At 57.9% G+C, this 24334-nt stretch overlaps 3 protein-coding genes across 6 annotated transcripts; 2 read left to right on the forward strand and 1 right to left on the reverse strand.

Annotated features, from left to right (window-relative positions):
• Positions 1 to 6525: 6525 nt before the first annotated feature.
• Positions 6526 to 24147, reverse strand: NECAB3 (N-terminal EF-hand calcium binding protein 3). 4 transcript variants are annotated; one of them, XM_003904843.4, is made up of 13 exons: positions 23574 to 23834; positions 21751 to 21775; positions 20047 to 20155; positions 19051 to 19076; positions 18739 to 18836; positions 9683 to 9819; positions 9323 to 9441; positions 9091 to 9170; positions 8935 to 8988; positions 8157 to 8269; positions 7911 to 7988; positions 7375 to 7466; positions 6526 to 7289 (listed from the first exon to the last, which is right to left on the reverse strand). In XM_003904843.4, the coding sequence occupies exons 1-13, from the start codon at positions 23718 to 23720 to the stop codon at positions 7261 to 7263; spliced, it is 1107 nt and encodes a 368-aa protein (XP_003904892.2). In that variant the 5' UTR covers positions 23721 to 23834; the 3' UTR covers positions 6526 to 7260. The 4 variants fall into 4 exon arrangements, with proteins under 4 accessions (XP_003904892.2, XP_017800370.2, XP_009214577.2 ...); XM_017944881.3 differs by lacking the exon at positions 23574 to 23834 and adding an exon at positions 24109 to 24147 and having other exon boundaries at positions 8935 to 9170; XM_009216313.4 differs by lacking the exon at positions 8935 to 8988.
• C16H20orf144 (chromosome 16 C20orf144 homolog) lies at positions 11736 to 13341 on the forward strand. The gene is made up of 2 exons (XM_031656658.1): positions 11736 to 11921; positions 12958 to 13341. The coding sequence occupies exons 1-2, from the start codon at positions 11796 to 11798 to the stop codon at positions 13291 to 13293; spliced, it is 462 nt and encodes a 153-aa protein (XP_031512518.1). The 5' UTR covers positions 11736 to 11795; the 3' UTR covers positions 13294 to 13341.
• Positions 15879 to 17906, forward strand: ACTL10 (actin like 10). The gene has a single exon (XM_009216310.3). The coding sequence runs from the start codon at positions 16897 to 16899 to the stop codon at positions 17632 to 17634; it is 738 nt and encodes a 245-aa protein (XP_009214574.1). The 5' UTR covers positions 15879 to 16896; the 3' UTR covers positions 17635 to 17906.
• Positions 24148 to 24334: the final 187 nt, after the last annotated feature.

Consider the following 24334-nt stretch of genomic DNA (forward strand, 5'->3'; position numbering starts at 1 on the left):
CTACAGGCATGGGCCACCACGCCTGGCTGATTTTTTGTATTTTCTGTAGAGACAGGGTTTCACCATGTTGCCCAGGCTGGTCTCAAACTCCTGGGCTCAAGCGATCTGCCTGCCTCACCCCCGTCAAAGTCCTGGATTACAGGCATGAGCCACTGCACCCGGCCAAGTTATCTTGTAATAAGGAAAAATGAACCACGGAAAGCCTGACCATCTGTCCTGCCTGAACAGGGTGGTGGACTTGTGGATATATTTTCTAGTGACTTATGTATTTTCTTGTAAAATTTTAACACAAATGTCAACAGACCTAGACTTGTCAATATTCACTTATGTCCTTATGACACTGATGTTAAATCACAGGTAATTTTACTGTTGCCTTCCAATTTATTTGCTTAATGGTTGCATCATTTAATTGAGGCCATAATTTTTTTTAACTCTTCACCTCCTGTTGGGCAGTTGGATCGCTTTCGCGTTTTCTGGTGCAGCATACATCTATGCGTCCTTTGCATTATTTATTTCCTTAGGATAATTTTCCAAAGTGGAATTTTTGATACTGAACATTTCTTGGATCCTTGAAATCTGTACAAACTACTCTCCCTAAAAGCCCAACAGCTTGCATTGCCTCCAGCAGCCCCTGGGTGGTACTTTCTGTGGCCCAAAGGCTGGTGCAGGCACACCTTTGTGTGGAATTTCAGGCTGCCAGTCTGGTTTACCAGCCAGTGAGCTGAGGCCTCAGTTCTGTCACTTGAATACCCATCTGTGCTCTCTCCCTGAGACCCGCCTCTCCTGAACAGCCTTGCCCAAGAGGCTTGTTGCCACCACCAGCTTCACAGTCCCCTAGAATGCAAGGGGAGACGGACTGGTTACTAGGTCTGGAAACAGGGAGAAGGGCTGGCCTGTGGCCTAGGGCTTGGCTGTATGATCTTTAATGCAGGTGGTGCCAACTGCAAACCTTTCTGGGCTGCACTGCAATCTGCCCACCTAGAACAATGACAAGATCTCAGCCATGGGACTGTCAGCCCTGCACAAGAGCACTATGTTGGTGGAAAGGGAATGTGCCATAGAAATGGCAGGCTGAAAATCTTTTCGTGACCGCAAAACACCCAGATGCCAGATAAATTATAATGAATGTACTTTTAACTGCATTGCTGAGGTCACAGATAGGACATTCCAAGAACTCAAGAGTTGGAGGGAGACTGCCTCTAGGCACAATGTGAGACTTGGTTTTGAGCATATACAAAGTGCAGAAACAAAACTGGGGCCTTTCCCCAAAGGCAGATAGCTCAGTACCTTTGGCACCGTGAAAAGGTGGCAGGGAAGATCTGCCCACCTGCAGTGGAAACTGAATTGGAAACAGCTCTGTCCCTGCTTGAGAAAAAGGAAAAAAGAACTGGGACGGGCATGGTGGCTCACACCTATAATCCCAGAACTTTGGGAGGCTGAGATCACTTGAGCCCAGGAGTTTGAGACCAACCTGGGTAACATAGTGAGACCCCCGTCTCAACAAAAATTAAAAACTTAGCTGCGCATGTCAGATTTATACTGAAGGAAGGACAGGGAATCCTGGTGCTGAGAAATTAAGATAATTAAGGACCTTCAGGATCAATATTGTGTGTCAACCAATTATAAGCTGTCCGGAAACGACACTGAACCTTCAAGGAAATGAGCCATCGTTAGCAAAGTCATCAGGAACAATAATTGATTTAGACGCCGGGGACTTCAGCTATTACAATCACCAGATACAGGCTGGGCACAGCAGATCACAAGGTCAGGAGTTTGAAACCAGCCTGACCAACATGGTGAAACACATCTCTACTAAAAATACAAAAATTAGCCAAGCATGGTGGCACACGCCTGTAATCCCAGCTACTCAGGAGGCTGAGGCAGGAGAATCCTTGCACCTGGGAGGCGGAGGTTGCAGTGAGCCAAGATCGTGCCACTGCACTCCAGCCTGGGTGACAGAAAGACTCAAAAAAAAAAAAAAAAGGGGGGGGGGCACCAGAAACAGAAAACAAAATATGAAACCTCTAAAGATGGCACTGAAAAAGAGCAAAAAGAGTGTGAAAATGACTAGGCAGATTTGAAAATAGAATTCTGAAAATGATAATCATTGAAATAATGCATTATTCAACAATAGATTACACCAACCTGAAAAAGGAAATTAGTGGTGCGTTACCTTTGTCAGAAAGAGACAGGCTGGGCGCGGTGGCTCATACCTGTAATCCCAGCACTTTGGGAGGCCGAGGCGGGCGGATCACGAGGTCAGGAGATCAAGACCATCCTGGCTAACACGGTGAAACCCCGTCTCTACTAAAAATACAAAAAATTAGCCAGGCGTGATGGCGAGCGCCTGTGGTCCCAGCTACTCGGGAGGCTGAGGCAGGAGAATGGTGTGAACCCGGGAGGCGGAGCTTGCAGTGAACCGAGATAGCACCACTGCACTCCAGCCTGGGCGACACCGTCTCAAAAAAAAAAAAGAGAGAGAGAGACAAAGAATTGGGAACTATGAAAGATCTGTCCCTCTGGAAGGTTAGGAGGGGAAAGCCTTCTCATGTGTTACCAAGGGCAGCATCCAGGAGCCTGCTGAGTGGTGTTTCTCAGCAGAAAGGGGACTGTCCTGAGGTGGGGGTAGGATCTTGGGAAGCAATCATGTCTCTTGCCCATCTCTGCTTCTTTCTGACTGCTGGTATTTCAGGGTCAGGGTCACGATTAGGCATGTCCTCTTCTTAGCCTTCCTCCCAAAGAGGCTTGGAGGAACCGGCGACCGACCGTCCCCACGCCTCAGGTGACTTCATTGCCTGCTGCCAGGAGCCCTCTTGTGGACAGAGCTGGGCTTTCCCCCTGGGTTGCCACCATCCCTGAGCCAGATTCCTTTCCAGAGTACACACCAGCAGCTTTTCCTTCCCCTTCGCATTAGCGTTTTCTCAGGCTGCCTTTCCACCCCATGAGTTAACATTCTCTAGGTTCCTCCTAGGGAGTTCCAGAAGCTATCGGGGCTCAGTCTCCCCACCTTCTGAGGGCTGGCTCACCCGTCCCCTCGCACTGGGCTCGTCCTTGCGCCCTGTCTGCCTTTTGCAGGTCCCAAGGCCATTGTTCCTCTTTTTGGTGTAGCTGCCTCTGCCTCCTCCAGCCGGGGCTGGTTTCTGCTACCAGAGGGTGCCCTGTCCCAGTGCTGTTCACTCCCGACGGCTAGCAGCTGTTGGTGCCAGGGAGTGGATCCCCCCTGCATGACCTACTCACTGAGCTTTTTCCTCCGTAAGCTGGGGATGCTAACAATGTGTACGCCTCTGGGGTGTTGTGAGGGTAAGATGCAATCAACAACATGGGTATAGCCCCTAGCACAGAGCTTGGCACCCAAGGCGTCCCTGTAAACTGGTTGCTGCCATACCTGTTTCTCTCCCTGCCAATCTGTGGTTTCCTTGAGGATTGGTGTTTGTGTCCAGCACTCTATGTGGAGCCTGGTGTCCTGCACGAGTAGTATGTTTCAAGAATAATTTTTTGAAGACCACCTAGTTCTCAGTCCCTTTCAGCCCATCAGAGGCTGTGTTAAGGGGACTTGTTAGGAGAGCTGTAGGGCATTGGCCACCGTCTAGACTGTTGCTGGCTGCAGCCTGGCCTGGCACTGGGCCAATCCCCAGGACAGGTTTGAATATATACAGGTGCAGGTGTGAGGAACGGGAGAGGGCAGGTGCAGGGAGTGGGTGGAAGGGTGGGGGCGGCACCTGGCTAAGGAGCCTGGAGCTCTCCTGACTTCAGGGGTCTGCCTGCCCTTGACCGAGTGCTGTCACCAGCCCAGGACATCTGATAATCCCCAGCACCTGCCACAAAGCAGGTGCCCAATGGTTGTCAAAAGGAGCTGAAGACCCACCAAGAGCAGGATTGGGAATGGCGCCCCAGTGCAATGGCACTCCCTGCTTCTCACAGTGGAAGCGTGGCTGTGGTGGACAGGGGTGGCTTGGGACAAAGGCCACGGACAGGGTAACTGGGGTTGCAAATGGCCCAGCTCAGCTGGAAAGCACCTTGACTGCCAGGACATGAAATTATGACCTTGATGCTGAAGGCAGTGGGTGCCACTGAAGGGTCTTGGCCAGAAAGGTGCGTTTTCAAAATGGCAACATTTTGAAAACCCCCTCTGGCTCTGTCTTTATAGGGAACGGATGGGGTAGGAGCCAGGTGAAGAAGTTGCTGCAGTCTTCCAGGCCAGAGAGAACAGTGGCCCTGACTTGGGGGCTGGGGCAAAGCACAATGGTGGGGATGGCAGGCTACAGGTGAGGTCGGCTCGTGAGATTGACAGACGAGGCAGAGGCTTACGGGCTTCCTCCGGGTCCCCACAGCCCCAGCCCAGCTCCGACGTTTGTTCTGTGGCTGCGGCTCCAGCCCCGTCTGCACTCAGCTCCACTCCCACCCACTCCCTGTCTGGCACCCTCCTGTCTCCCTGTCACCTGCAAGACAACATTCCACTCCCATGCACCCGGCCTCCTCAGCTGGCCCCAGCCCTCACACTCCAAGGCTCCCTTCTGCCCTCGCACCTGCCCAGAGACCTCTGCTCAACTTTCACAGCTCAAACCAAACGCTCTCCTAAGTGGCCCCCTGACCCTGCTGGACATCCCCGCCTGCGTGCCCTCCCCTGCAGCTCCAGCCTTCGGGAGGGAAGGAGGACACAGCCTCTATTAAAAATCATAATAAAGAGGTGTCCACCTTCAGAACTGCACTGCAGAGGGAGGCAGGCATGGTGCCCAGGGCACAAAAACTAAGGAGACACCCACCACAGATAAGTCAGCCTGAGGGTTTGGGCATGTTTAAAGATGGCAGTGGGCTGGGCACGGTGGCTCATGCCTGTAATCCCGGCACTTTGGGAGGCCGAGGTGTGCGGATCACTTGAGGGCAGCAGTTCGAGATCAGCCTGGCCAACATGGTGAAACCCCCATCTCTACTAAAAATACAAAAAAATTAGTGGGTGTAGTTGTGTGCACCTTTAATTCCAGCTACTTAGGAGGCTAAGGCAGGAGAATCACTTGAACTCAGCAGGCAGAGGTTACAGTGAGCCAAGATCACACCACTGCATTCCAGACTGGGTGACAGAGCAACTCTGTCTCAAAACATAAAAAAAAAAAAAAAAAAAGATGGCAGTGGGAATTTTTTTTTAGTTTTGAGGATTTGTTGCTACAGTTTTTGTGGAGGACAAAAGAAGCCTTTACAACACAGGATGGAAAGCAGGGCAACTTCCTCCTCAGCTGTCTTCTCTAACAAGAAGACACACTGCCCAGCCTGGGCAACATGACGAAACCCCCATCTCTACAAAAATTAGCTGGGTGTGGTGGTGTGCACCCATAGTCCTTGGAGCACTGCAACCTCCGCCTCCTGGGCTCAAGCGATTCTCCTGCCTCAGCTTCCCAAGTAGCTGGAATTACAGGCACACACAACTACACCCGAACAAGCCTCAAGCCTGCTCAGAGCCCCATGTGGTTCAGATGGTGGCGGCACTTTCTAGGAGCTCCCAGGGATCTGTGAAGTGGGGTGGCAGGAGGATGGCCTGGCACTGGACTGGCCAGGATGCCACCAGGGACCTCTGTGCAGGTGGCCCAGGCAGCCAGGCTGGTGGAAGAAACTCTCCCGCAGGGGCTGCCGGGGAGAAATCGCAGGGAAGGCCCTGCCTGGAGTCCCAGATGGGGATGCCCACCCTGAGCTGGTGCCATCTGAGTTACCTTTCTAGCCAGGCCCCAGCCCAGTCAGGACCTGGCGCCATCAGGGCATTCGGGAACATGGAAACAGCACTCACCCCACCGGCCACCCCTCACGACTTAAAGCCTCCTATGGCCTCCTCGTGATGTAGCACTTCAGAGCCCCGCCTCGCCCAGCCCCCTCCCCTGCACCCTCAGCTCAGCCCTGCTACTGGGTCGCCCTTGGTTCAACCAGGCAAACCCTCCTCCTCCTCAGGGCCCGTGTGCCGTCTCCTCTGTCTGGAAAACTGATGCCAACACTCCCGGGCCAGGTCAAATGCCATCCTGTGCCCCTGCGGTGCCAGGGGCTTCCTCTTCAGAGCAGCTGCTTAGATGTTAGATGTCCCTCTCGGCCGGGTCACCTCCCCTCCATGCCCCCAGTAATGGAGGGAACAGGAGGACACCCCCAGGGGCTAGTAGGACTGGCTTGGCCTTTGTCCTCCTGGAACCACTCTATGTGGGGTGGCGGTGACAAGTCCAGCTTGGTGAGAAGGCCAAGTCTTCCCACAGGAGCATGGTCGAGCAATCTGGGCCCGGAGGAGGCTCTGTGTGGGTGACACTAGAACCCCTGTAAAACCTGCAGAGACATATCACCCCTCCCTCAGGCAGGACCCACCACCAGGGTGTCAGGGCCGGGGACCCTGAAGTGGGAAGACTTGTGTCAGCTCTTGTGAGCATCCACTCTGCAAGCGTAAGGGCATGAGGTGGGAACCAGGGGGCTTCCCAAGAGAGGTGCCCCCCTGGAGCTTTTGGCCTGGGAGGTACACAGGCCCCGCAGCCCAGACCTGCGAGAGACAGGAGGCGACACTGGAAGGGACCACTGCCTTTATTGCCTCTGTGCTGGGGTCCCAGCCTGGGCTTCAGAGGCCTCTGGGGGCAATAGGTGACCCTGGGCCCAAATTATTGCTACTTGGCCAGGTCACCTTGGGGCTTCCCATAGTGCCCTGAGAATGGGTGGGGTGAGGGCATGCAAATGATAAGAAAATGGCATGCAAACCAACCCAGAGGCCTCTGGCACATCCATGGGTGCTGGAAGAGTCAGAGCCTAGTGGCCTGGGAGGGCAACAGGGGCACCCAGGTCCAGCCCAGCCTCAGGGGCAAGGTTTGAGGGGTTGGGTCCCTGAGCATCAGCCCTGCTTCTGCTGCTAGCTGGGAAGGAGCAGAAGCCTGGCCCCAAGACAGCGGGAAGAAAGCAGGACCCTTGCTAGGCAGCCAGATGGCCCAAGGCCCACCCACACAGGGACAGAACCTGCCCTGGGTCGCTCAGCCAGGAGGGACCAGAATCCAAGTCTCCTGAGCCAGGCAGAAGCCAAAGTAGCTTGGAGGCTGAAGTGACAAACAATAAAATACATGGATAAATAAATCAATAATAAATAGAAAGCAAGCAGCCCAGTCCCTGATCCCTGGGCTGAGAGCCCTTCCACCAGGCCCAGGTCCAGGAGGAGGCAGGCCCTGGTCTTTGCGCTGGGTGGGCTGGCCAGGGCAGAAGGCTCCAGAGGGAGGGAGGCAGGGTCCCGGGGTCCTCGGCGTGTGAAGGTCTGGCTCAGTTGTTATTCATTATCCACCAGGAGGCTGGGGGTCAGAGGTCGGGGGGTCAGGAGCCCTCAGGAGCCCACTGCCCCTCCCAGGCGACAGTGAGTGGGGGTCTGCCGCACACCTGGGAAGAACACAGTGGTGAGGGTGTCCGGAGCCCGCAGGTGGTCGATGAGGACGCGCTGGAAGGCCTTGCTGCAGGGCGACTGCTGGTGCCTGCGGAGAGACGCAGGCTGCCATGACCTCGGTCTCCCTACTCCTGCCCTACCCTGCTGCCAGGATCAGACCCCGGCCCTTCTCACGCTGCCTCTGAAGCCTCAGTCCTCTCCCCTTTGACACGAGGACGCTGTGCAGGTAGAACGAAGGGCACCGCACACAGTGCTCGGCATAGGCATTGTCACATGCATGGTGACAAGTGTGTGTTCACTAAGTGCCTCCTGTGTCCCTGTGCTGTATTCAGCTCTTCCCAGTCACCTCCTTTAGCCCACAGGAGTTGGAACTGTTATCACTTCCATTTTGGAAAGGACTCGGGGGTCGGGCAGGTGGGGTCACTCATCTGAGGTCACAGAGCCAGTGAGTGGGAGAGCAGGATTAGAACCCTGGCCTGACTCACTCCAGGGTCACAGTCCATGGTGTTAGCGGCCAGACTGGCACTCATACCTTCTCCAGGAGGCCTCATCCTGCCAGAACTCATACAGGGTGAAGGAGGCACCGTCCGGCATCTTCTGGGCAGACACACTGCGGGGCCAAAGAGATGGGCAGGCCAGGCCAGGGCTGCCACCACCTCTGCCTCCCTGGCCTGGGGTCTCATGGGAGCCCTGGCCCAGGACGTCCAGCCCCAGCACCCCTCTCTGCCCCAGCACCTCTCCCCCGCTCAGCCATCCCACCTGCCAGCTGGGGACTCACTGCAGACAATGGCTCTGGGCCCCTGTGAAGTCCACATAGCAGCGCAGGGCTCGGTGGAAGTCCTGCAGGCCTTCCTCTGCCACCTGGACCTGCCTCTGGGCCACGAGGATGTGCTGGTGGGAGAGGCAGTCGGTCAGCCGGTGTGGGGCTGGGCGCAGGGGAGGGACTGGCCGTGGCCTCTAGGAGGTTCCCAGCTGTTTTTTTGTTTGTTTGTTTTTAAGACAGGATCTTATTCTCACCCAGGCTGGAGTGCAGTGGTGTGTGGGATCATGGCTCACTGCAGCCTCTACCTGCCAGGCTCAAGTAATCCTCCCATCTTGGCCTCCCAAGGTGCTGGAATTACAGGCATGAGCCACCTACACCTGGCCCCCAGCCTTCTTGACTGATGCCAGATCCAACCTACCCTTTAGCTGGGTTCCTGCTGCCAACCTGCCCCCCAACCTCCCTGTCTCCATTGTCTCCCTGTCTCCAAGGGTGCTGCCTGATCCAGCCACTGTCCCTCCTGCAGTATGCCACCACTTCCTTCCTCCCTCCAGCGTCCGTCCACACTGCCCCAGACCTGGCTTTCAGAAATGCTGACGGGGAACCAAAGCCCAGAGAAGGGTGGCGGTTCCTGCAGGTTCTCAGAACCCGCCTGGTTCTCGGCACCTGCCTGCCAGGCCTGGGGGCGGGGCACATGCGCATTGCAGAGGGTGGGCGCAGCTGGCCCCATGAACCCCCAATTCATGAGCACCCCCAGACATGGCCATCCAGCCGCTTGCCCCTCTCCTGGGCTCACCGAATCAGGCCCCTTGGCCAGGTCCTCTTCATGCAGGGGTTCCAGCCGGGGGGCCTGTGAGGGCACAGAGTATGGGCCGCGCCTCCAGCATGGGCCTGGCTCGGGTGGATACCAGGAGGGTCCTCCCTCGTGGGGCCCTGGCCCCATGGCCCTCACCTTGCACTCGAGCTGGTCGATGAGCTCCTGGAGGCGGTTCACCTGGAGCTGCCACTGCATCTCAGCCTCTGAGCTGTGCCCTGTGGGTGGGGCCCGTGCAGGGTCAGGCAGGGGCCTCTCAGGCCTGGCAGGTTCTCAGAATGAAGTAAGGGGCAGTGAAAGAGCGGGGCCTGGAGGAAGGAGGGATGCGGTGCCCGCCTTGGCCAGGCCTCCCACCCCGCCCCAGGCGCACCTGTGTCAGAAGAGCCGGGGGACCAGGTGGATGACCGGCTGACGCTCCTCAGGGCCCGGCGTCCTGTCCGCCGGCTGCCGCAGGGCCTACTCTGCGCCTCCACGCTCTCTGCATCTGACCTAGAGAAAGTGAGGCTCACAGGGCCGAGGACTGGGGCCCCAGGACGGGACAGGCCTGGGTGAGGAAGACAGGCCTCCTGGGACTCTGAGGCCTAGCCCCAAAGCCAGTCTCATCTCACCCCACCATGGCTTCCCTGCCCAAAAATACAGCCTCTAGGATGCTGAGACTGTGGGGATTTGGAATGGGGGTACAGTGGGCGCTTGTGCACTAGCCCTGCAGGTCGGCAGCGCCCTTACATACCGCCAGCCACGGGCCTGGGCCTCCAGGGTATCTGACGCCCCCTCCAGCGAGCTCTGCAGGGCTTGCAGCTGGCTCACCGTCTCCCGCAGCAGGAAGCGCGTCACAAACTGGTCCACCTTGGAGGCTCTCTCGTACGCCTGCGGGCCAAGGGGGGACGGTCAGCATCTCCCAGCCTGGGCATTGATCTCTGAGTGGGTCCTCTGCCTCTTGCCCATCAGAGCAGCAGTGGCGGTGCCAAGAGCAGGGGCACGTAAACCCGGCACAGGCAGGAGGGTACTGAGACCCGATGGGCAGGGAGGGTCTGGATCCCTCCTTGTCCGGGCCTGGCCTCCCTCCCCGGAGGTGTGGAGCCAACTCACAGCAGGCATCTGCCTGCCGACGTGCCTGGCTTTTCTGGACTTCACGGCCCCTTCCCCGAAGGGGCTACCACCTTCAGCATTGTCATAGCCAGTGAGTCCCAGGCACAGCTAGGCTGGGTGGGGCTGTCGCAAGGTATCCAAGGGCCAATGTTGACACGAGGCAAAATGATGGCCTGGTGTGGCCCCAGACTCACAATCTACGTGTTCACTCCCTCATTCATTCACTCATGCACACAACACTGGATGCTTTTTACTAAGAGCTGCTAATAAAGACAATCAGGTCACCGTCCTCACTCACACAGACACACACACACACCCCCGCTGGCACTGACCCCAACCGCCACTGCCAGCCTCCTCTCAGCCCCTCTCAGGGCAGCAGAGAGGCAGGGAGGCTGCCCACATGTTAGGCCCGGCGTGGCCCAGCATGGGATTCTGAGGCTTCTCAACTACCTTCACTTCCTGGGGCTTCCGTTTCCTCATCTATCAAACAGGAAAGATGAAACTCAGCATATGGAGCTGCGAGAAGCTCCCAGGAGTTAATTCCTGCACAGGACTCAGCCCAGGGTCTGACACATAAGCTCTCAATGCTAGACCTGCCAGCCGTCTATCGTCAAGGGTAACACAATAAAGGGCCTGCCACTTACACACCCAGGAGTCACAGACGTCCTGAGAATTGCCTAACCCCCACCACACACACACACACGCACACACACACGCGTGCGCACCAGAGTGGGAGTCCTGGGGAGCTGTGGTCCAGGTGCCTGCCCTCTTCGAGGGGACTCCAGAGGTCCCATCCATCAGAGATTTCATCTCCTGCCACAACCTGCCTCAGCTCAGCCATCAGATGGGACCTCCTGGGCCAGGCTTATGAGTTAGGAGACAAGGACAGAGAAAAAGGTGGGTCTTTTCATTCTCAGACAGGCCAGGGTTTCTATCTCCATGAAATCTTTCCAAAAAATTCCTTTTTGGGTATCTGAGATGATTAGTTTCTGTTGCTTGCAACCAGAGAACAGATAGAAGCACCCACTCAGAGCCAGGCACTGCTACAGGAAGAATTTCATTTAGTCTTTTGTTTTTCTGAGACAGAGTCTCACTCTATCACCCAAGCTGGAGTGACATGGCATGATCTTGGCTCACTGCAATCTCTGCCTCCCAGGTTCAAGCAATTCTCCTGCCTCAGCCTCTTAAGTAACTGGGATTACAGGCCCGTGCTGCCACACCTGGCTAATGTTTGTATTTTTAGTACAGACAGGGTTTCACTATGTTGTCCAGGCTGGACTCAAACTCCTGACCTCAGGTGATCCACCCACCTCCGCCTCCCAAAGTACTGAGACAACAGGCATTAGCCACCATGCCGGGCCTCATTTAACCTTTGTAACAATTTATAGGAACCATAATTGACCCCATTTTGCAGATGAGAAAACAGGCCCAGAGAGATTTATTACCTGGGCTAAGGTCACATAGTAAGTTAGTGGCAGGGCCAAAATTCATACCCAAACCACAGAAATCCCCCTCTATTGGCCACTAAGCACCTTACATGCATTGCCTCATTTATGATCATTAGCCCAGTTTTACAGCTGAGAAACCAAGAGTGACAAAGTGAGTGGAGCCCAGATTCACCTTTAGGCCCCGGAAGGCGGTGCTCAGAGCCTGCAATTGGTGAGGTCAGCCCGTGAGGTCACAATGTTGCCAGGGCCCAGGGGGCAGAGCAGACGGAGTGTGGGCCATGGTCCCCAGTGGTGACCAGCCCTGCCATGGGAAACAATAGTTCCCACAAAAGGACCAAAGCACCCAAGCAGGCCCACAAGGAGAGGCCAGCTGACATGGACAAGGCCTGGTGGAAACAGTTCCTCAACCATCTCACTCGGAAGAAGCCGACTGTGAGTGTGGGGGATGGGGAACAGGGCTGGGGAGGCAGATGGGGGTCAGGGAAAGCTGGATAGGTGGGTGGGAGTCTAGGCCTTGTGTGCAGAAGTCCTAGGGGGTGAGGGAGGAATTCGAAAATCTCTCCCAAGGATGAGGATCCCAGGGGCCCATATGGGTGTGGATGGGGGTCTTTTCAAGGTGGCTCACGCCTGTAATCCCAACACTTTGGGAGGCCAAGGTGGGTGGATCACTTGAGCCCAGGAGTTCGAAATCATCCTGGGCAACATAGGGAGGTCCCATCTCTACAAAAATAAAAAATTAGGTGTGTGTGGTGGCGAATGCCCATAGTCCCAGCTACTCAGAAGACTGAGGTGGACTGCGTGAGCTCAGGTCAGGCATGCAGTGAGCCGTTGACAGCACCACTGCACTCCAACCTGTAGGACAAGACCCTATTTGACTCAGTCTTTAAAAAAAAAAAAAAAAAAAAAAGCCCAGAAAGGAGGGCAGAGATTCCAGAACCAGAAAGTGGATGAGACTCGAGAGCCCAGGGAGGTGAGCACGAGTGGGATTCTCTCCCAACCCTGGACAAACGGGTGGAGGTCCCAGCACGGAGAATCAGTCCTAGTTGGTACTACTGGAGCTAGGGGCAGGTGGCATTCCCCTGTGTCCTCTCCCCAGCTCCGAGGCTCAGAACTTCCCTGCCTCCCTCTCAAATGAACAGAGGCCCTGGACCAGGCAGGGGTTGGGGGTGCTGAGAGCCCCCGACATCCCAGGGCCTGGAAGGGATCTCATAAACTTAGACGGAGCTGGTCTCAGGAAGTCAGCCTGGGATGGATGAGGGTTTCCAGAAGGGAGGCGGAGTCCAGGGCGCCACGCAGGGAAGGGAGAGCTTCCCCGAGGCCTGAATTGGACAGGGGTCCCCTCCAGCCCTATGCATGGGACGATGACAGGACCCGGTGGATGAGGGTCCCAGGAGGAGGGCGGGGCGGCCCCAGGTCGTGGGCTCGGCCCTGGCGCGCTCTCCCCTTCACGCTCCTGTTCCACCCCCAGACCAGGATCGTGCTGATCCTCCCCCTGGACAAGCGACAGCCGCCGGCCAAGGCTGGGCGAACGATTGACTACGCGTCAGGCGCCGGGCTGGGCTCCCCGGCGGCACCCAGCTTGCGCGGAGCGGGAGAAAGCGGCGACCGCGAGCTGAAGATGCCGGTGCTGCTGCTGCTGCTGCGGCAGGAGGCGCGGCAGCCGGAAGAGGGCGGGGCCAGGGCAGCGCGGAGCTGGCCGCGGCTGCGCTCGCGCCTGCGGTCCCCGGGAAAGGCTCCCAGCGAAGCCGGGCCTGCCAAGCAGCAGCCGCGCAAACGGTGCTGCTGCCCTCGCCCGCGGCTCTAAGCGCTTGGCCCAGACCCCGCCCAATAAAGAGTGCGTGGCAACCCTGGAGCCTGCGAGCCCTGTCGGAGGCGTCTGGGAGGTGGAGTCGGGCTGGGCAAAGCTGAGCCTAGGAGCCGCACAGGGGTGAACGGGGCGTATTGAAGGCAGAGCCACCGCCACGTCTGTAGCCAGGGCTGTCTTTTGCTTTCTCCTTACATGTGCCAAGGGTCAGAACAGAACCCCATACCTTGCTACAGTGGCGGGAGGCAGTTTCCCTCCCCCAACACTCCAAACCCAGGTCACATCCCGCTCAGTCTGCAGGCTCAAGGGAGGTGGGCTTGGGCAAACCCAGGCGTGGCCACGCTAGTGAGGGGGACCTGCTTCCGGCAAAGCCTGACATCCCCCCACAGTCCCAGGCCAACAGGCACCATCCTGGGTAAGAACAGCCAGGGCGGCAGTCAGCTGGGGCAAGGCCTGAAACGTGGATTCTGCCTGTGGACGCACCCAGGAGAAGCTGGAAGCCCTCTGGCACCTCACTCCTACACATGGTACTTGGTAACCCCAAAGCACTCAGGCCCTCCAGTCTTTCCTCCAAGGTACCTCTGTCTCCCAACCTACCCTGTATCTCCTTCCCCACATGACAAAGACTTCTTCCAAACCACTCACCTGTCTAGAGCAGCTCACTCCCCTGCTCATAAGCTTTCAATAGGTCTCCATTACCAACAGCGAAAAAGCCCACAGCCTCAGTCTCACTCCCCAAATCACTTAGAAGCAGCCCTGCCACACTTTCTGTGTGGGATCCTGCTGCTGCTTCTCACTCTCCCAGGTCCCAAATCCAGCTCCACACCCAATGCCACTCCTGGCCTGCTGAACCTGCAGCCTACCTTCCTGTCACACCCTGGTGACCAACCTCAGGATGCCCTCTTTTGGGGGCAGATGCAGCAGGACTGAAGTCCCAGCTCACTAGAGCCACCAGCCCAGCTTCTGCTGAAGATATACTTTTGTCACCGTCACCATGATGAACATCTCCTCCACCTTGCCTGCACCAGGCTGGAGGCTGCATAACATCACTCCTGCTAATTGTGAGAACTGACTCTTCCCTACCATCCACGTGGTAACAATCAGGGTAACCACCTTCTTCCATGGGGCCGCACCTCCTGCCCATACAGTGATTGGCCCAAGCTGGTCCTGTCAGCCCCTCCCCCTAGGACTGTAGTTCAGGAACTGTAGGAAACCATGCTCTCTACTTGAACATGCACAGGCTAAGTCAATCTTCAGAATAAAAACACAATGCAGGCCAGGCACAGTGGCTCACGCCTGTAAACCCAGCGCTTTGGGAGGCTGAGACGGGCGGATCACGAGGTCAGGAGATCAAGACCATCCTGGCTAACACGGTGAAATCCCTTCTCTACTAAAAATACAAAAAATTAGCTGGGCATGGTGGTGGGCGCCTATAATCCCAGCTACTCTGGAGACTGAGGCAGGAAAATCGCTTGAACCTGGAAGGCAGAGGTTGCAGTGAGCTGAGATCATGCCACTGCACTCCAACCTGGGTGACAGAGCGAGACTGTCTCAAAAAAAAAAAACAAACGAACACCACCACCACCACAATGCAGTGCACATCCTGGGTTCCCTACAGCCCTGCAGTCAGATTCTGTTCCTGAAACCTGATTTCACCCTTGCTCTTGGTATCTATAACATATAAGATCCTTGTAATAAAGTCCTTATTTTGGCTTACATTCACCCGAGTCTTCCACCTGCAACCAAATCGGTCCTGAGGAGGATGAGGCTTTGCCGAGACAAGAAGTGGCCTCTTTCCTGTGTGGTGGGATTATTACTACCTTTTGGAGAAAACCAAACCCAGAGAAAGATCAAGACTAGGTTAGGACTGCACAGTGAGTCAGCTTCAGAACTGAGTCTTGCTGGGTGCGGTGGCTCACATCTGTAATCCCAGCACTTTAGGAGTCCAAGGCAGGTGGATCACCTGAGGTCAGGAGTTCAAGACCAGCCTGGCCAACGTGGTGAAACCCTGTCTCTACTAAAAATACAAAAATTAGCCGGGTATCACGGTGCGCGCCCGTAGTCCCAGCTACTCAGGAGGCTGAAGCAGGAGAATAGCTTGAACTCGGAAGGCAGAGGCTGCACTGAGCTGAGATTGCAACACTGCACTCCCAGCCTGGGAGACGGAGACTCTGTCTCAAAAAAATAAAAACTGAGTCTCAAATTCAGGCCCATGTGAATCCATCCATGGAAGCCCCTAAAGGCAGGGCCAGAGCCTGTCGGGGCTCTTCAGGGAAGCTGTAGATCTGTGACTAAAAGCTTTTTCTTCAGCACTGGGAAGGTAAGGGCCACACATCTGGCCAGAGTACATCAGATAACTCTAAGTGGTTTGAGAAAGGAATCAGATTGATTGTGCTGGGCTGCTGAAGCCAGACCCCTGGATGCCAAAATCACTGCCCTTGGCTCTGACCAGGAGAGAGGATGGGTCCAGGGAGTTGTCATAGGGTAGGGGGCTGTGGAAGGGCAGCTGCTGGGGAGTGAGGTCACAATGAGACCAATCCAAGTTCTTTTCTGCCTTCTGACCAGCTCCTCCTCCCTCCACAACCGGGAACTTCCGTCAAGCCCAGGTGAGAGGTGCCAGGAGGCTGCCTGGGTCCCCAAGGGGGATATATGTCCAAACAGCCTTACCACAAGGCCCCTTCGCCTTCAAAGTTCTGCTCCTCCTGGGGGCTTCTTAGGATCTAAAAGGATCAGTCCTAGCCATCTCGTCAGCCATCTCAGCAAGCGCTGACGGGGAGGAACAGCAAAGGAGAGGCGAGTCCTGAGAGTGTGGGGGCCCGGTGCAAGGCGTGGAGCCTGGAGCCCGGCGCCGGAGGAAGACGAAGAGGGTGAGATGCGGCTGGAACCCAGCCAGAGCAGAGACTGAAGCCTGAACTAGGGGCCGGGCCTCAGGCCTAGGGACTAGGCACGAGCTGAAGAGGTGGCGGAAGGCCCGGAACAAGAGGCGGGCCTTTCAGACCAGAGGGCGGAGCCAAGAGCTGAGACGGGTGGTGATGTGATCCAGAAGAGGAGAAATTTAGGCCCCGGAGGCAGAGCCAAGGGCTCAAAGGGACCACTCCCTAGCACAGAGGCCGAGAGGTCTCGGGCCGACTAAGCCGAGTGGCACGAAGGAGCGGAGCCTTCAGCCCCGGGGCTGAACGGAGCCCGAAGGTGGCGTCGCTGTCGGGGAGCCGCCGTGTGCACCGACCGCCCTCCCTGGGCCGCATCGCGGTGGTGGTTGACCAGGGCTCGGGTTTCACCAAGGCGGGCTTCGCGGGCGAGAACCAGCCGCGAATAGTGCTGAAGAGCTCCAGCCTGGTGCCCAGCTGGGACCGGCCGGTGCTGCCCGGCGCGCTGGGCTGTGAGCTGGCAGGCGGCGTGGCGCGGGCGCACCCCATCAAGCACGGCGTGGTGGCGGACTGGGAGGCGCTGGAAGGGCTCTGGGAGCGCCTGCTGGTGGGCGGCCTGCGGGTGTGCCCAGAGCAGTGGCCTGTGCTGGTGAGCGACTCCCCGTCGGCGCCACCTGCAGGCCGCGAGAGGGTGGCGGAGCTGCTGTTCGAGACCCTGGCAGTGCCCGCGTGCCACATGGCTAGCACCGCGTTGTTGGCGCTCTGCTCCACTGGCGCGTTCAGCGGGCTGGCCGTAGAGGCGGGCGCGGGCGTGTGCCACGCCACGCCCATCTACGCGGGTCACTCGTGGCACCAGGCCACCTTCCGACTGAACGTGGCAGGCAGCACCCTGTCGCGCTACCTGCGGGATCTGCTGGTGGCGGCGAACCCTGACCTCTTGCAGCACGCCCTGCCCCGCAAGGCCATCACACATCTCAAGAAGCGCAGCTGCTACGTGTCCCTGGACTTCGAGGGCGACCTCCGCGACACCGCCCGCCACCATCCGGCCAGTTTCAGCATGGGTAACGGGTGCTGCGTCTGCCTTAGCAGCGAGCGATTCCGCTGCCCCGAACCCATCTTCCAGCCAGGCCTGCTGGGCCAGGCTGGGCCGGGGCTGCCCGCGCTGGCCTTCCGGGCGCTGCAGAAGATGCCCGAAACGCTGCGGACACGACTAGCAGACACCGTGGTGCTGGCCGGTGGCTCCACGCTGTTTCCTGGCTTCGCCGAGCGCCTGGACAAGGAGCTGGAGGCGCAGTGCCGGCGGCACGGCTACGCGGCCCTGCGGCCCCACCTGGTGGCCAAGCATGGGCGTGGCATGGCTGTGTGGACTGGCGGCTCCATGGTGGCCTCCCTTCACTCCTTCCAGCGCCGCTGGATAACCCGGGCCATGTACCAGGAGTGTGGCTCCAGGCTGCTGTACGATGTGTTCAACTGAGTCAGGCTGGACTGGGGGGTGGCAATGCGGTGGGGGACAGCTCTCTATCTAAAGTCAGGTGTTTGGAGCTGGCAGGGTCCTCCTGGAGGTTGGAGCTGACTGGATGGGTCACCCCCAAACCCTTTCTGGGCCAGGAGGTGGTATTTGGGACCCATGGGACCCTCATTTTCAACTGCAATTTGAATCTCCCCAACCTCTGCCAGTTCAGAGAATGCCAGTCCAGCTGCCTACCCCCAGGGCCCTACTTTATGGCAATAAAGGTGATGCCCCCACTTGTGTCCATGCCACAGATATGGGAGTTCCTCCAACCCCTCGTCATGCCAGGCCCCAAGGGGCAATCCTTTGAAAAGCTACTAAATCTCATGTGAAAGTCACCAGCAGGAGGAGCCCTGTGCCTAGCCGTGTGCTCAGGTCAGCTGACGATGAGTGCCTGCTTCCCCTTCTGTAAAAAGTGGGGTCAGACACACTCCCGGGCCTGCTCACTCCCCCTTACAAGAGCCATGGAGCAAAGGGAGGTGGTGATATTTCTTGAACACACAAAGGGATGGGCGGCTTATTTTTTGGAAGTCACCACTCAAGGGCCTCAAGCCCTATCAGCACTGTTTGTGCTTGTGCATACACGTGTCCACATGTGCACACAAATGCATGGGCGCTCACATACCTGCCTACTCACGTATGTCCTCGGGCCAGGCCCTGCCCTGTGAACCTGTGAGCACAGCCTTCCACACCTAGCCCAGCCCTGAATGATATCCCACGGCAGTTGTGACAGGCCAGCAACTAAAGCACCAGCAGCCCCTAGTATGAAGCACCTACTGTTTGCCAGATATTATTCTGGGTGCTGGAGACAGAACAAAACGACAAAAATCCCTGCCTTCGTTCTCACTTGTCACAGTGATGTATGGAGAGCAGCTCTATTGTTACGATGGTTTACAGATGAGGAAACAGGCCCAGAGAGGTCAAGGGGCACAGCTACAAAGTGGGAGCCAGGATTTGAACCCAAGCCCCTAGCTCTATAACCCTGAGTCAAGACTGTGGAGGATCCCACAGCACAGCAGATGCCCGCTGCCTCACAGTGGGCCCCCCACCATCAGCCACTCCACTCACCAGCTTGGTGGCATCCATGGCAGCAAGCACTGCACGGTTCAGCGATTCCAATGCAGCCAGCACCGGCCGGTAGACACCCAGGTGCTCTGCGAAGTAGTCTGCAGGCAGAAGAGGTGCTTGAGGGTTCCTGGACCCCCACCCATCTACCCACCCTAGGATTCTGGCCCCCTGGAATTCCTCAGCAGCCAAGCAGGCCTTATATCCTGAGCTCAGCCCAACCTGTCCCATCAGAAGACCAGCAACAGTCCCTTGCCACACCTACCCTGGGGCCCAGGGGCCCCAGGAGACAAGAGCTCCCGTGGGCCTACTCACCACACAGTTTTTCCGTTTCTAAATTGCTGCAGGGAAAAGAGAAGGCACGCTTCAGACCTGGGCCTGGTAAACTGGGACTACTGGGGCCAATGCCCCACCTCCCACCCACCAACTCCCAGCTCAGTCTAACAAGGAGGCCACTTCTGCTCCGCCCCAGATTAAGTTGCTCCTGCGGACAGAGTCCTTGCAGGGTCAGAGAAAGGGTTCTACTGCCCCAACTAATCACTCTGAGGGCAAAGATTCAGACCCATTCTTGGCTTCCAAGAGGATCTCAGGCCAGGGGAAGACGGATGTGGACACAGGCCAACGAGAAGTGGTCAGAGCTGCGAAGGGGAAGCCAGGTGCAGGGAAATCCAGGGACAGCACGGGTTATTTAGTTGATAGGTTAGGGAGGGTTTCCTAGAGGAGGAGCTGCCTAAGTGAGGCCCTGAAGGACAAGGAACTGGCTGGGGAGTCTGGCCAGGAGGGGAGGGGGAGTACTGTAGACGAAGGTTCCAGCCCAAGTCTCAGGAACCTGAGACTGACCCTCAGGAAATGGGAGAAGGGAAGTAGAGGGAGGTACAGCGGTTCGTGCGTGTGCACCTCTGGGAGCAGGCACGGGGAGGAGCATGCACACTCCTGCCAAGATGCGTAGATGTGGGAGCACACAAGGGGTAGATGGTGTGCGTGTTCGTGCACTGCATTCTTGGGTGGAAGCAGGCGGGGCCCAGCTGTCCCCAGGCATCCTCGGGTCACTGTGGGAAGCGGGAATGGGGAGCTGAGCCATGGGTGGTGACTCAGACTTGGCTATTTCGGGGTCCCAGCTGGAAGCAGTGTAGTGGGCAAGGCTGTAGCTGGAGAGGGGGTAGGTAGGCGGGTAAAGCTGGAACTGAGCCCCGGTACCTTTCTCCCTGCCCCCTCTTCCTCGTCCTACAAAAGGAACCAAGGCAGCAGAGGACACAGTGGGGTAAAGACAACCCGGCCTGGCATCTACCCACGGCCCCTTCTCGTACTCACTCGGTAAGATGCCCATCAATGCCGCTGAACAGTTCCTGCAGCTCCCCGGGGCTGAGAACCCCATCAGCAAAGTAATTCTGGAATTCCTCAAATGAGAGCTTCCCATCATCTGGTGGCAGGGGGAGGACAGGGAGCAGAGGAGGTATCCCTGACCCTGACTGCACCCCTGCCACCAGGTCCAGGGCCCCAAAGGCCTCGTAGCATCTGACAACCACCTAACCAGGTGGGATGGGATTCTGAGCTCAGTGGGGAGCCTGTTTGGGACAAAAGGACTGGGGTCCTCAAAGGTGTCCAATGAAGGCAACAGAACCTACTGTGCAGGCACCAAAGGGACAGGGCAGTACACAGCATTGGGTAGGAACTCAGTAAACGTTTGCCAAACGAAAAAACAAGCAACAGGCTGTGACATGGCCACAGTGTGGCAGGGCCTAGACGTCACCTGGAAGGATTTGGGGACCAGCCTCACTACAGGGCACAAGGAACCTCCACTCTCTGGACCCAGGACCTTCACAGAGAAGCCACGGGGAGGCAGATGGAATCTTCTACTAGCTGGAGCCTCTGTAGGCAGCAGCAGGCTGGCTCAGAAGGGAAGGAGCTCCCCATCACAGGCGCATGTGAGCAGAGGCTGGGAGCACTTATGTGGCACAAAGACATGGGATGTGGTCTGAATGATACGTGAGGTCTCTGAGCAGATGGATGTGGTGAGCTGAGCCGGAGGAGAATCTGAACCTTCACAGACAGAATGCCCTGGTCCAAGTGAGGGCATGTGTCCTGATCCATGGGTTGGGACAAACAACCCCCATCAATGTGAAGAGACCCACGGAGAAGGGCAAGGAGTGGGGACAGGACCCCGTCTCTAGGAGGATGAAACACAAAAGGGCATGAAGACCCAGATGAAAGGCGTCCCAGGCTGACTGCAGCGCTCAGACCCTCCACCGGCCACACAGGGTACAGTGGGCTGCTCCAGGTCACCTAGGAGGAGCAGCCTGTTGCTGGATGGGTCCCCTAGGGCTCGTGCTTTAGCTTCCAAGGTTCTCCTAGACCAGGGTCTGAGACTGCCCGGGACCCAAGGCAGGAGGAGCCGACTCCTTTGGCACTGGACCCAGCTTTATCCTTGCCCAAGGCGTGGGTTTAGTTGCGTCCTCCAAGACCTCCCTGGTCCAGATGGTTGGTCACGTGACAAGTTACTGAGCCTTCTAAAAACCTGAGTAAAATCTCCAAAAAGGTCTCACCTCCATTACCTCACTCTTCCAAGTGCCTCACACAAGGAGCCTGGGACTAAACACTGCAAAGACCCAAGTTCAAGCCTATCAATTAAAGGCTGTGTGACCTTAGGCAACCTGCTTCACCTCTTTAGGCCTCTGCTCCTTTATGAAATAGGGTGAATTCCAGTCTAGCTGGTGGTTGCGAGGACAACAGGAGGCCATGAAAAGGAAGTGCCCATCACCGTGCCAGGGTGCTGTGTGAAAGTCAGCCCCTACCTCTAGCCCCTGGCCAAACCACATTCCCGCCACTCTCCATCCTGCCAAACTTGGCTGAGAACAGCACCTCCTCTGGGAAGGACGCCTTGATTGATTCTCCTGTTTTGGGCCTCCAAGATTTGTCTCGACTCTTGACTTCCCACCCAACCTTCCAAGTCTCCCTGGGCCTTCTGGATGCTTCCCACCCTGCCCCACTGTGGGACCCAGGGGAAGCCACACTCACCATTCTTGTCTGCTCTGCGGAAAACCTAGAGGACAAAGGGACATGGGGGGAACTGTGAGTGCCACCCAGGAAGCCAGAGGCCCCCACTCAACCCGACAGGGTCCCAGCTGGCTGGCCTACCCCCTGCCTTGCCTTTCCTCCTGCCCAGCCTGGTCCCAAACCCCCTGCCCAGCTCAGCCCTGCAGGAGCTTTTCCTGCAAGCAGGGCGCAGGAAGAGCACGCAGCGGGTGCCACCTCCACTCACTTCTCCTGCAGGGCCTGGCCTCGTTGGGGGTGCTCCTGGCCAGTTCCCTGCGTCCCCACCTCCCACACCCAGAGTGCAGCCCAAGTTCTATCTAATACCTCAGCCCCTGGCACGGTTCCAGCATGAGGAAGGTTGAGGAAATGGGCCCGCTTGCGGCCCAGGAATCCTGCACAGCCATCCTAGACCTGAGCCCCGAGCTCTGCTGTGTGGCCATGGTCTATCCCAGCTGCCCTCTCTGAGTTGTTTCCTTGCATGCTGTTGAAGACAGCAGGCAGTGGCTACTCTGTCTCTGCAGGTGTCTGAGTTACCCACTAGCAAATAGATCAGGAGCAGCTGGGGTTAACTCTTTCAGGGCTGGGGCTTCCTATGGGGCTGACAGTGAGGACCTTTGGCAGGCGTGTGTGTACACACACAAGTCCAAGGGGGAGTGGGGGTGGCAGAAGGCAAGGTCAGCAGATTTCATTTATGAAGTGAAGATGAAGAGCAACAGAGGCAAAGAGGAGCAGAGTCAAGACAGGTCCCCATCTCTCTTAGTGACTTGCTCCCAGGTCACCCAAAGCAGCCCAGCAAAGGGGAGACTGGCAGGCCTGGCAAGCAGGGGTGGGCCAAGCCTGGGCTGAGAGCCCCCATGAACTCCAGGTCCTGAACGCCAACCCCCTCCAAGATCCTGTTTTTTCAGCGTCAGCAGGGCTCAGAAAGACTCTAACCTCTAGCCTAACTCAGAGAAGCTCTGCCACTGGCTGAGGGACACACAGCAAGCCAGGGAGGCCCAGGTGGGGTAGATGGAGATCTTGGGAGCGGGGAGGGGTGCTAAGCTGGGAATGGGGACACCTGGGGTCACCCTGTTGTTCCCCTGCCTCCATGACTGACCTGGGACATATCCCCTCAGGCCTTGGTTTTCCTACCTGGGAAGAGGGAGGGTCAGGTCCCTTCCAGCCAGGGATGTGGTCAAGGTGCTGAGTCACTAGGGGCAGTGGGAAGGGGGCGGGAGACAGCTTTGCCTCCCTCTGGAGTTGGGGCATGAGGGGGCCAGGACAGAGCGTAGCACAGGTGGAGAAAGGGCTCAGGGCCGTGGCTGGTGCCCATGGGGGCTGCAGGGCCACCCGTGGTCCCATGGGAGGGTGACTCTGTGCAATCCTTACCAACTGTAGGACTCTGCTGCCCTGGAGTGGGGCCTGAAGGACTCTGGGGGCGGCACTAGAGTCAGAAGTGAGGGGACCCTTGTGCTTCCAGGCTCCCCTTCCCCAGTCAGCCCAGCCTGCGGCTGCTACAGAGTGGGGTGACGGCTGCTGTGATTGTCGACAGCTCCCCCCCAACACCAGACACACAAGTGGGGTGGGCTGAGGGGTGGGGGGCAGCAGGGGTAGTGACACTGGAGCAGGGACAAGCGGAGACATAGACGAGACAGAGACCGAACAGGGGACACAAAGGCAGAGAGGTCAAGAGAAAACAGAGACAGCAGGGCCAGAGAGAGAGGCAGAGACCCAGAAACAGCGGCGGGGCCCGAACAACCCCAGAGGGTGAGACTAACAGAGACTCGGGCGGGGAGACACCGCGAGCACAGCCCGCGCCCACTCACGTCCTGGAAGAGCGCGTGTCCGGCGGGCCCGGGGTCTGGCGCGAGCTGCGGGTGCCGCGGGGGCTGGGGCTGGGGCTGGGGCTGGGGCTGGGGCTGGGGCGCGGGCGGCCGGAGCAGGCACACGGTGAGCAGCCCCACGCACGCCATGGCGCCGCCGCCCGCTCGCTGGGGCTCGGCTGCGGTTGCTCCCGACCCTGGACGCCGCGGCGGACTCGGTGGGGCTGGGGGCCGCCCCTTGGCGCCGGCGCCGACGCGCGGGCTCAGGCCCCGCCCCCGCCCCGCCCCCGCGGACGCCGGGTTCCGGGTCTGGAGATTGAGCGCCGGGTTCCCTCGCCTCAAGGTCCAACTCCAGCGTCGCGGGCCTCCGCGCTTCCGTGGCCACGGCGGAGGGGGAGGTGCCCGAGGGTTCGGGTCCCGCGACGGCCTGCCGGGAGCAGAACCTAGGGGCTGCGCGCCCACCCGGAGGGACAGGGTGACCAAGCCAGTGCCGAAGAGTCAGGGTGATACGAGTGGGTAAAACCCACCAGGACTTCACCTTTCGGGGCGTCTGTATCCTCATTTGCAAAAATGGTACCGGTAGACACCCTATGGGATTGTTGGGACTCATTCAGTGTCAAGTGCTTACAACGGGGGCTGGCGCAGAGGAAGCCCACAGGTCCGTGTGGCCGACTCCCAGGCATCCCGTCGCCCGCCCTCTCTGGCACTCAGCGAGGCCCTTTCCCCTCCCCTCGGTGGCTTTGGCCCTCCCTCCAACCCGTTCT

Source organism: Papio anubis, chromosome 16, assembly GCF_008728515.1.
Source record: "Papio anubis isolate 15944 chromosome 16, Panubis1.0, whole genome shotgun sequence".
NCBI classification, from domain to species: domain Eukaryota; kingdom Metazoa; phylum Chordata; class Mammalia; order Primates; family Cercopithecidae; genus Papio; species Papio anubis.

What these genes read in the sequence shown, in the direction of transcription:
- C16H20orf144 (XM_031656658.1), top strand. Translation starts at nt 11,796, where the DNA reads ATGGGAAACAATAGTTCCCACAAAAGGACCAAAGCACCCAAGCAGGCC. An exon ending in TCACTCGGAAGAAGCCGACT is followed by an intron (nt 11,922 to 12,957) that starts GTGAGTGTGGGG and finishes TTCCACCCCCAG; the next exon opens with ACCAGGATCGTGCTGATCCT.
- NECAB3 (XM_009216312.4), bottom strand. Translation starts at nt 23,720, where the DNA reads ATGGCGTGCGTGGGGCTGCTCACCGTGTGCCTGCTCCGGCCGCCCGCG. An exon ending in AGAAACGGAAAAACTGTGTG is followed by an intron (nt 18,837 to 19,050) that starts GTGAGTAGGCCC and finishes TTCTGCCTGCAG; the next exon opens with ACTACTTCGCAGAGCACCTG. An exon ending in GCCCAGAGCCATTGTCTGCA is followed by an intron (nt 7,989 to 8,156) that starts GTGAGTCCCCAG and finishes TTGGCCCCGCAG; the next exon opens with TGTGTCTGCCCAGAAGATGC.
- ACTL10 (XM_009216310.3), top strand. Translation starts at nt 16,897, where the DNA reads ATGGCTAGCACCGCGTTGTTGGCGCTCTGCTCCACTGGCGCGTTCAGC.